This window comes from Physeter macrocephalus, chromosome 13 (genome assembly GCF_002837175.3).
Source record: "Physeter macrocephalus isolate SW-GA chromosome 13, ASM283717v5, whole genome shotgun sequence".
In the NCBI taxonomy this organism is placed as follows: Eukaryota; Metazoa; Chordata; class Mammalia; order Artiodactyla; family Physeteridae; genus Physeter; species Physeter macrocephalus.
Genome location: NC_041226.1, coordinates 434743 through 446294, shown reverse-complemented (window position 1 = coordinate 446294; position 11552 = coordinate 434743). Strand labels below are relative to the sequence as shown.

Here is an 11552-nt window from a genome sequence, read left to right as displayed (position 1 = left end):
TGGCCGCTGAGCCTGCGCGTCCGGAGCCTGTGCTCCGCAACGGGAGAGGCCACGGCAGTGAGAGGCCCGCGTACCGCAAAAAACAATAAACCCGTTGGTTCTCATACTTTGAAGGTGCAGCAGAATCTCTTGGATCAGAACACAGACTGCTGGGCTCCCAATCTGTGGTTTAAAGGCCCAGGAATTTTCATTTCTTAACAATGTGGTGCTGCTCTGGGCTGAGGCACGATGAAATACTAGTTGTAGAAAGTTTTATAGGCCGAATATACAAATTCAGGTCTTGAATATTTTTTAGGTTTCCTGATCAGTGATTCTAGCCCAGTAAATTATTTTCTTTATAACTGAAACCTCTTTGTTCTTCCTTTACAAAAATATGCAATATTACTTCCTGTTTCCTAACAGTCTTTTTTTTTTCAGGTCATCTCGTGGGAGAAAAAAAAATTTTTTAATTAATTTATTTTTGGCTGCGTCGGGTCTTCATCGCTGCATGCGGGCTTTCTCTAGTTGTGGCGAGCTGGGGCTACTCTTCGTTGCAGTTTGCGGGCTTCTCGTTGCGGTGGCTTCTCTTGTTGCAGAGCACGGGCTCTAGGCGCGTGGGCTTCAGTAGTTGTGGTGCACAGGCTCCGTAGTTGTGGCTCGTGGGCTCTAGAGCGCAGGCTCAGTAGTTGGGGCGCGTGGGGCTTAGTTGCTCCGCGGCATGTGGGATCTTCCCGGACCAGGGCTCGAACCCGTGTCCCCTGCGTTGGCAGGCGGATTCTTAAACACTGCACCACCAGGGAAGTCCAGGAGAAATGATTTTAATGACACAGCATAAACAAGCCAGAAGAATCTTGTTTTATTTTTTAATTTATTATTCTATATAAACAGTCTGTGGATACATGAACAGTTATGACACTTCCATCCAGGTTGTTTTCCTAAGTTATATATACTGTCCCCTGGCACACTGGCTGGCTAATGCTGGCAAATGTTATGGTCACAGAGCAACACCCCCCCCCCATAAATTGAAATCATTGGAGGTTTTTTTTTTTTTTTATCACCTCACGTAACCTGGAAGTTTGGGTCAGTCCTCAAGAAAGGAACTACTACTCAGAAGAAATTTGGCTTTGTTCAAGTGAGAAAAATCATGTTGTCGCTAACACATATAGCTCGGCCCAAGGGAAGCAAGCAACGGGGACCTGAGTCAAGGCACAGCCTGGGCGGTGGAGCTGATCGGGTTAGATGTCACCTGGGGCTAGCTCTCCGGGAGCTCAGATGACTGCTTCCCAATTTTGTCTTCATTTGGTCCTGACTGAACTGTGAACCTCATTGTTACTACCATTTTCCAGCCCAGTAGCAAGGCTCTTCTGTACCAGGAGGGAGCAGTCAGGCCTGGAAATCCCAGATTTTGTTGGAAAGGAACATCATCTGCAGGTGAGCAGAGGATGGAGGGAAGTGGTATGGATTCCATCAGTTTTCTTCCGATCCTACTTAGTAAAGCTTTAGAATGTCAAAATAACTTTAGGGGTTTGTACAGTATTATGCTATGAAACATATTAACTGCATGAAATGTTCTATTTTTCTAAATTCTTACATATATGTTCCTGTACGTATAAATCTGTATACATTTTTTTGGGCTGCGCAGCACGCAGGATCTATCCCCAACCAGGGATCAAACCCACGCTGCCTGCAGTGCAGGCGCCGAGTCTGAACCCCTGGACCACCAGGGAAGTCCCAGCTTTTTCTAAATTCTTATTTCATTTTATAAATCACCTTTCGGTATTCTTCTTGTATCTATGTCCTACTTTTGCCTGGTCTTTGCTGAGCATCCTCCTTGCACTTTTTCCCCCCCCCGTTTTTATGCAGAGACACTGGAGTTTCATGGTTAATGCTTTATAAAGGTCTTTTGCTGTCAACTTTCTGGATGCTAAAACCTTGCCAGCAGTAGTAAATTACGAATGAACTAGTAAATATATTATAAGGTAACTGAAAGCTCTCAGTGTAACCCTGCCGAGAAGAATTCTAAAAGCAGCACCTGAGCTTCAAATTGCAACCTCCTGACGTTCCACTGAATACATTCTACAGATTTAAGAATTTAAGATGGGAATGACTTGAGAAGATAGTGTATGAAGTTGAGTAACTTGTATTCCTGGACTAAATCCAAACGCCTCATCCAACCGTAGTTCAACATTTATTGGCTGGTATTAGGTACTAGGCACTGCTCTCTGGTACTGGGTATCGTAGGCCAAAGGATGTGTAATGTGCTTTCTACCACAGCATACTAATTAGTGGTGACCAGGTCTGGGTGGTATGGTTAGTAAGTTAATCGGATAACCCAACTGTGCATCATGCCCTTAACCTCCGTATATATACTGCAAAGTAGTGATGGCTGAGGAGTGACGATTTTTGAGGAGTGATGCTTTTTAATCAATTTAAGATAAAACGGAAGAAGTAGAAAAATGTGTACTAACTGCTCTTCAGTGACTCTGGATCAAGAGCCATGCATCCCGTTTGAAGTTGTGACACCGCCCGTGGCCTAGAGGGTGGAGCTCATGTACGCATCCTGTACTGTACCGCGTGCCCGGTAACTACACAAGCCACAAGGAGACGGCTTTGCTTTCCACGGGTAGCACTAGCATATCTATCTGCCAACCGTTTATAAGGTGCTGCTTGAGAATTGCTTCGTTTTTCAGGGCAGTCATTGTTCACCCTTATTTAAGTATCAGAGTAGCAGCATTAACTGAAGTATCTGATGCGATTGGCTGCCTCATCAAGTGGAGAAGTTCAAGACACCTCATCATCCCGGTCAGAACTTCCCCACCCCCGGGCTATAGAGAGGAGGGAGTTCAGATGAAAAGAACTGTAATTAAACTTCACAGCTCTGCAATGGTTATATGCCTGGTGCTCCTGTAAAGGTGTTCCCTAGGCATGCTTTTTAGGTGACGGGAATGGTCTTTAAAAACCCATTTCTCTTACATGTATTGGACAGGGCGCACCGCGGCTGACGTAGCTCTCGTGGCTGTGAGGTTAGATGCAGTAGGAGCACAGCATTCAGTAGAGATGAAAAGTCTAATCCCAGCCATTGTTTAGCTAAGCTATACATTTCGTATCCACCTCGTTTTGAAGTCCTGAGACTTCAGATAGATAGAAAGAAACTAGAAAGACCAGCATTGTGGTATTTTATTGAGGAAACTAGGGAAAGGCGGTTGTACTCTGAAATATCTGTACAGTGTGTGTGGTTAGCTCTTAGTATCCAATTTCTGCATCCACAGACTCACTCAACATACCACAGATGGAAAATAACCGGGGAAGAAAAAAATTTTCCAGCAAGTTCCAAAAAGCAAAACTTGAATTTGCTGCACACCAGGAACTCTTTACATAGAATTTACACTGTGTTTACAACTATTTACATAGCATTTACCTTGTAAGTTAATGCAGACATGATTTAAAGTATATGGGGGGGGGATACGCAAGGGGTTAAATGCAACTATGACACAAGGACTTGAGCGTCCTCGGATCTTGGTGTCTGAGGGGTTCCTGGAACCAGTTCCCCGTGGATGTTGAGGGATGACGTATGTGACATTCTGAAATTTTTTCATTAAAACTGTAACTCACGCAATTATAAAACTAATCTGGAAATTAAAAATTTTATACATTTCCATAACCCAGACAGCTTGATTCTTGAGTTTGCCAAATAAATATTTCTCTTGAAAGAATATAAGCATTAGACCTGTGGGCAGTCACTCTTCTCAGGAGGCAGAGTGTGGCAAAGCCTGGCTGGCCTTCCCGGTGTTCACAATAAGTAACGAGATCTGGCTGTTCAAAATGACTTGATGGATTCCAAGAACAGAGATAAAGTTCACATGTAATATCCCCTTTTATGCTTATGATGTCTGGTTTCTGGGTTTTTTGGCTATATCTCAGATTGATTTATTATCTTTTCAAACAATAAAGGGTAACTGCAAATATACAAAGTTGTCACCTACTCGGGATCTCTGTCAATGGCCCGTTGGAAAGATCAGACCTCCTCCCTCAAACCCGCCTACCACCTTAGACTAGTCCTACTTCAAGGGATGCAAACTCACACCTTAACTTAGTGCTAACGTTCCCACTGGATTTTTTTTTTTTTTTTTTTTAAACACAAAAATTCACTAGGGCTAGTAAAAAATTTCAAGTTAAAAAAAAGTTTTAATTTTCTTAAATAATCCTCATATGAACCATTCCACATTGTGGAAAAACATACAGTCTGGACACAATAGATTTCAGAACACTGGCACGAGTACTTACATCTGTGTTTTTTATATGTTAGATGCACATGCCCCATCTCTCAGATTGTAACAGGTGACAGGCCTTAAATGCAAGGCTTTTAATTTGGAAGTGTGAGCTGTGCCAGAATTCCAAACTGCTTTGAAGAGTGTTTAGAAATAGGTCTGAGAATAACTCTCTCCCAATTCTTTGGTCATTGCAGCTGTACTCTGTATGCACCTATTAGCAACTTAACCTGTTGAAAGAAAAAAAAAAAAAGCATATATTTCAAGAGTTCCCCTTTGTTAGAAGAGGGGAAAAACACACACGGGCAAGACTTGTTTCCCTTCTTTGGCAATACTGTCAAACTGGTTACCAGTGTGGGTTGTTAGACTATCATTTTAATCAAAAAGTCCAATTGGGTTTTTAGGTTACTACGTTAATCGTGCTGTCACGCAGACTGTTCCAGTCCAGCTAGTGATCATACTTGCGGCAATGAAATATCAAAAGCACAGAATATCGCCAGACTGCTGCACGCCATGGGTATCAAAGAGGGTTGAACCCATTTCAGACCCACGCAGGCACACCAGGAACAAAATCTTCTCTAAAGTGACCTGAAGGAACGGCCTGAGCAGTGACAGCAGATGGCAAGGAGATTCTTACCTTAGCAGACGGCGCTTCCGTCAACCTTATGAAGAGTTTATTGAGGCCTGCGGCGGGGCTGAACGAGTAAACAAAATGGCTGTCCTGGGGAAGAGACCAGAAGACAGGTGAGCATTTCTGCAGACAGACGTCCCCGTCTAGACACAGCCAGGCTCCAGAAACCTGTGAGACCCCAATGATGTAGAAGAACACACAAGTTTGTCTGAATTTCTTTATAAGACAGCATGCTGTGATTTCTTTACTTTTCCCTTGCGTTAAAGAGAGAACATTTATCTGGAAAAACAATATACAGATAAAAAGTCTTTGGCTTTAGAATGTATCCAGCCGTATACAGCATGCACGTTAAAAATCTTCATAACCAGTTAATTTAAATTCATCCGAAGGAAAGAATTTTATATATGGCAAAGGAAATATATGCAACAATTCTTCAAGGGCATTTTAATGCTGAAGAATTTACATAGCCACTAGTAGTTTAGTTATTATATATTTATATTTTAAAACGTTCACAGTGGGGCTTCCCTGGTGGCGCAGGGGTTAAGGATCCGCCTGCCAATGCAGGGGACGTGGCTTCGAGCCCTGGTCCGGGAAGATCCCACATGCTGCGAAGCAGCTAAGCCCGTGCGCCACGACTACTGAAGCCCGCGCGCCTAGAACCCGTGCTCCGCCACAAGAGAAGCCACCGCAATGAGAAGCCCGCGCACCACAACGAAAAGGAGTTCCCACTCGACGCAACTAGAGAAAAGCCCACACACGCGGCAACGAAGACCCGATGCAGCCAAAAATAAAGTTTATAAGACAAAGAGTTCACAACGAATAAAAAAATTATACTGTGATTATCTAAAATTAAACTAAGCATAATACAACCAGTGTTATTCAGTGTTTATATTTCGGTTTTTGAACCATGCACAGGCATGCTTCCTTTCTGAATTCCCTAAATCTCCTTTAAGTGAACATTTGTAATTATAATGGCATTAAAAGGCATAATATTTAGATAGGATGTTTCTTGCACCATAGGAATTTATCTTCAAAATGTTAGTTCCAAGTCTTGGTAAACATAATTAAAAGCACAGACACCAATTAAAACAATTTACGATTATGGATTATTGCCATTTGCAACAACTACAATTAACAGAAGAATTTATGTCATCTGTGCTTTTGATTAGAAGACTGTACTCCTCAGTAATGAACTATAGAAACTCTTACCAGGAAAACAGGGAGTTGAAATTTGTCATTTAAAACGACAGCTTGTACACTACACGGTCCACAGAGGCGAGCAATGACCTCTTTACCCAAAAAGTTTGCGTGGAAAATAAACAGCAGGACGCCGGAGCCTGAATTGGGGAGATAGAAATAGAGATTTTAATTCCCAACCCAACAGGGCCACTCTGCGGAGCCTGAGGGAGGAGGCCCCCGCGGGTGGTAAAGCGGCCCGGTACCCCACCCTCGTTGGCAAGATTTGGGCGGTCCTCCGGGTGCAAAATCTGCTTGCTGGTGTTTATCTAGTGCTTTTCAGATCACAGAACCCTTTTTACTTTTAGTCTGACTAGCTACTGACAGCTCATCGACAGGCTTTTTAAATATGCTTCTTCTACACCAAAGTTAGTTTTTTTTAAGTGGTATTTAAAAGTTCCTGCTGAACGTATAAATGTCAGTGGAAGCGAAACCTGCGGACTGTGGTGTTTGAGTGTGGGTTTGAGGAATTTTCCACTGTCTTCCACATACTATTTTGCCTTCTCTGAATTTTCTTATAATGTGAGAAAAATCTTATTTTGAAAAAAAAAAAAAGTTTGGTTAAGATTTGAAGCTTTGGAATATGCAAAATATTCTGTAAGATTCATTCTCTGAACAAAAACTATACTTTGGATGATATAAAACAGATACATGAGTTGTTTTTCAATACGATGTTAAAAACCTGTGAATGAGGAGACTTCATAAAAAGACCCCAAAGAACGACTGGCTTTAAAATTTGTCCTGGTTCCCGGAAAAAAGGGCACACCAGGTCCCTGGCTCTTTTATCTCCTTCCGAGCTATGTGAGGATTGACATAAGGGTTTTGCTCTCCGTTTTATGAAGCAGCTTCCCTGCTTAGAGCACCGAGGATGAGAGGAGAAGGAGAGGCCCGCGGAGGACACAGAGGCTCCGGAGGACACAGAGGCTCCTCTTGTTTCCCGTCAGCCCCGCGGTGAGAACGCAGCTGTGCCCCGTGACTGCAGAGCAGGCGGCGCGACCTCGCAGACGGCCCGTGGGGATGGCCATCTGCAGTGAGGCCCTGTTAGAAAACACTTTCCCGAATCCCTGCGACCAGGGGGCGGCAGCCAGCGGAGGAACGGTCGTCCTTTGTCAGCTCTAGTCTCAGAAATACCTGATCCACACACGCCGAATATGACACAACGGACCCCAATCAAGTCCCTGGTGCTTGTTTCATGGTATCAGTATAAACTGTTGCTCTTCAGTTCTTCGGAGCCACACACCCCTCAAGAGACCAAGGTCAGTGTCTGTCAAACTTGAGTGCTTGCGAGCCACCTGCTCCGGGTGGGGCTCTGAGAGGAGACCACACGCGAAGGAAGATCTACCAGGGTCTCACATCTGAGGACGACAGGGCGTCCTCGGAAAAAACCGCCGGTGGATGCAGACGTTGTGCAAGGGCAAAAGCAGCCATATGTAACCCAGGACTGTCCAGCTGAACCGAAGCAGAGATGTGGAGGTGGGGACCAGCCAGTTCAGGGACTCGGCTCACCAGCCCATGCCTGGCAGTGCAGACGGTCCACCTGCACTGTCACGACCACAGCTCACTCTCACGAAGATGTTGTGAATGGCTGGCTTTGACTGGTAGAGCTATGTTTTCTTCAACTAAATTTCCATTGACAAATATGTATTTTTTAAACAGGTGGGTGGTTGTTTTTTTTTTTTTTAATAAAACAAGCCAGAACCCAGTTTCCTACCTTTCAGGCAGAGACGCTGTCACCTCCACTCTGTATACGGCGCACCCGTGGCCTGGAGGAGGGGCCGCGGCCATGGTCTCTACCTGCCAAGTAGCTGTTAAGCAGAAACTAGGAAGCAGAACTGAAGTTCTCATCGCTTGCTACTAAACTGTGCTATGGGACAAGACATTTTCATTTTTCTTTGTCTTTTGAAAAGGGCAAGACCATTAGTGATGATAAAATTCAGGGAAAATATTGATTTTGGGCTTCTCTTGAAAGCTAAATTTTAATAAAAGTCAATTTTAATAAAAACTAGTATAATTATTAAGACTCAACTTGCATACTTTTAAAACAAGTGCTAACACACTGCTGTGTGGACCCCTTGGGGTCACCTGGGATGGTATCAGCTGCGTTTCTTTTTTTCTGCCAGAGCAGCAGAAAAGAATAGAGTTCCTTCTGCCTGAAAATCAGTTTATAACGTCACATTTCAAAATGAGAGAAAACACAGGCTTACCTTCTGGTATGTTCTGTGGGGTTCTGTAATTGAAATCCATTGAAAAGTCTGGGCCCTCACAGAGACGATGACATGCTATTGGGAAAACTGGTTCTAGGAGAGAAAGACGCGCTTCAAAGTAATCCTTTATCGTTTCTTCTGCTACTCTTGAAAGTCTAATAAACAAGTACAGTAAAGGCTGTTAATGTTTGTGTAGGGAAGAACCACGAGCTACATCAGACTACTGAATACAATGAGGCTTTCCCAGATCAACCTTAAGGGGGGAAAAAAAAAAAAAAGCCGCAGCCTCTCTCCTGCTTCCCTGCTCTGTTTTCTTAGCTCTCACACCTGACACATCCCATGTCTGTGTGTCTCGAGGCTCCGAGTGGGCAAGTCTGTGCCCCGCTGCCACCCCTGCCCTCTGCCTGGTGCCCGGCACGCAGACAGAGCTCCATACACACGCCTCGGATGGGTCAATGAATCAGAAATAAGAATTCTGTCGGAAAATAAACCCAAGAACGGCCGCACACAGAAAAGTCGTTACAGTACTTAGTTTAGAAAGCAGTCAAATAAGATGATTACTGTTAATTCCAAGTCTTTTCAGACGACCCTGCTGGGAAGGTAACCAACCCACCCCATCCCAGGATGCTCCGGTTCAGGGAGTGTACAGTCCCAAGAACCCTTTCGTCACAGCCGTAAAACCAAGCCCAGCGTCCCAGGAAGCCCTGGGTGGGCCTTGGGCAAACCAGGCAGGTTGGTCGCCCCGCTTGCTGGCCACTGGTCGCTGTCGCCCGGCGGGCGAAGGCTGTCTGCGTGGGCAGGGTCCCCACGCAGACGCGCCCTTTTTGGCCTTTGCCTTTTTTGTCTCCTGTCTGAAATTTACCTTATTTTCTGCTTAGAACATGGATCCTACATCTGGAAGGGGAAAAACCATCTTTCAGGTGTGAAGATCCAAGTCATGTCCTATGTTTGGTGGGTGAGGAGGAGAGGGGAAGAGTGGCTGTTCTTGCCCACGGCTGCCGACCCAGGCCTCTGTTACATGAACAGTAACACCCTACCTGCATTAGCTACTGTTCCTGAAGCTCCTGTTACGTGTTGCCAAAATAAGCAATAAAAAGCGACTACATTACTTTTATGAACTTCCAATAAAATAAAATGATTTAGAATTCATGTGAAAAAGCATTAACTTGAATGGGTAAACTGTGGTAATTTCCAGACAAGGTAATTATTATTCAGTACTAAAAGGAAACGAGCTCATCAGGCCATGTAAAGATACGGAGAAAACTTAAATGCCTATCACAAAGAAGCCAATCTGAAAAGGGCGAATACCGTATGATTCCAACCAAACGACATTCCGGAGAAGACAGGAAGAGTATCAGTGGTTTCCAGGGTTTGGGAGAGAGGAACAGGCAGAGCACAGAGGATGTTTAGGGCAGTGAGACTACGATGTGGAGACACGTCATTACGTTTGTCCAAACCCACGGGATGGACAACACCCAAGGGGAACCTCAGGGGAACCAGGGGCTCTGGGTCATGAGCACGTGTCACTGTAGGCCCATCAACTGTAACGGACACACCACCTGGAGAGGGTATGCACATGTGGCGGCAGGAGGTAGATGGGAAATCTCTACTTTCTACTCAACTTCCCTCGGAACCTAAAACCTGCTCTAAAAAATTATCTGTTAAAAAGTTTAAATGGTTTTAAGAAAATGTTTGGGAGCCAAGTTAAGAGCATAATTAAGATTTTAAGATGATACTCTTAGTATAGCGTTCAGTTTGCCAGTTTCTAGGTCCTCAATAACTTGCAGAAAAGTAACTGATACACCACTTTTAAAATTCATCATCTTCTGAGACCCCAGACCCGTCAGGACTTGTACTTGACAATCTTTTTCTGAGCAGTTACACACAGGCCACTCCAATTATGTGTCCGAATAGGCACCGGGCACATTCACTCCACACTTACGTCTCTAAGTGATTCTTCAGCAGGTCATACACCAGCACATTGTTACACTGCTTTGCGAAATGCAGCGCACTGTTCTGGTGCTTTGACAGAATGTTGCAATCAGCCCCGCATTCAATGACAAGGCGCACGATGTCTGAATTTCCCCTTTTACAGGCCTGCGTCAGGAATAAAGGAGTAATAATTACTTGACTGTGGTCAGTGTCCTTCTCCACACTGAGCTGGGAGTTAGTTCTCCGTGAAGGGAGGGAAAAGAACCATTGGGGTCGGAAACTGTCTGGGAAGCGCAAGTGCTGTGGTCCTTTTCCTCAGTGAGCAGGACAGACAGGGCCGCCTAATTCAGACCGTAGTCAAACGCCTCTCCCTCCTGGCCCTCCATCTCTGGCCTTTTCCGACCCTTAATGGGTGACCCCTTTCAAAGCCAAATCTGAGTTTCCCGCCTACCTCTCTCCTGAGCTTAAGATCCACGTGTAAAACACCTAAGCATTTCCAGGTCCAGTGCGTGTAAAAATCTTCCATTTGTGCTGCCCGTGTTCTCTAACTTAGGAAATAGGGGACCAACCATCACCTTCAATTACTAAGTCCTGTGAATGTGACCTCGTTAAGACCGGTCAGTCTGTCCACTTCTGTCTCCACTGTCACTACTTCGGTGCAGACTACTATTATCCCACTTAATTTTAAGAACCTCCCTACAAGTCTGCAAACCAATCCATTCCCCCCACTGTAACGGGGGACATAAAAAACAAACAATGCAGCGAAACCCAACCTTTATTCAGCTGCTGTCTTTCTCCAGGCTGGCCCTTCAGATGGCTCCCCGCTGCCGTGAGGGTTAGCCCCTAGCTCCCTGGCACAGATGCAGAGAGCCTGCCCCACACCGCCGTCTCACACCGCCCCCCCATGCTTCAGACTGTGCGAGCATCTGCTGTTTAGAATGTGCCTGCTGATTTCTCAATAAGATGAAGTTTTAAATGCATGCTTTCACATGCGACCTGTGCTCTCTAAACATACTTCAGTAGAAACACACAAGGAGAACTGAAATTCAAAAGGAGGGCTCCTGGACAAAATAAACATTTCCATGAATCAAAAATGAAAGAGAGGGCTTCCCTGGTGGCGCGGTGGTTGAGAGTCCACCTGCCGACGCGGGGGACGCGGGTTCGTGCCCCGGTCCGGGAAGATCCCACGTGCCGCGGAGCGGCTGGGCCCGTGAGCCGTGGCCGCTGAGCCTGCGTGTCCGGAGCCTGTGCTCCGCAACGGGAGAGGCCGCAGCAGTGAGAGGCCCCAGCAGTGAGAGGCCC

At 45.3% G+C, this 11552-nt stretch overlaps 1 protein-coding gene across 5 annotated transcripts in view; it reads right to left on the bottom strand.

The window, feature by feature from the left end:
• The window catches only part of MPHOSPH8 (M-phase phosphoprotein 8), a 63562-nt gene that overhangs the window by 4483 nt on the left and 47527 nt on the right, over positions 1–11552 (bottom strand). For 2 of the 5 annotated variants that reach the window (XR_003682508.2, XR_003682507.2), the window contains exons 10-14: positions 10261–10415; positions 8319–8473; positions 6088–6215; positions 4885–4968; positions 4264–4477 (exon numbers count right to left, since the gene is read on the bottom strand). Coding sequence is in view for 3 of the 5 variants with exons in the window: in XM_028497285.2 (XP_028353086.1) it covers positions 4789–4968; positions 6088–6215; positions 8319–8473; positions 10261–10415 (618 nt within the window). In the remaining 2 variants the exon portion in view is untranslated. The other 3 variants (XM_007112583.4, XM_028497285.2, XM_055089337.1) reach the window with 3 other exon arrangements.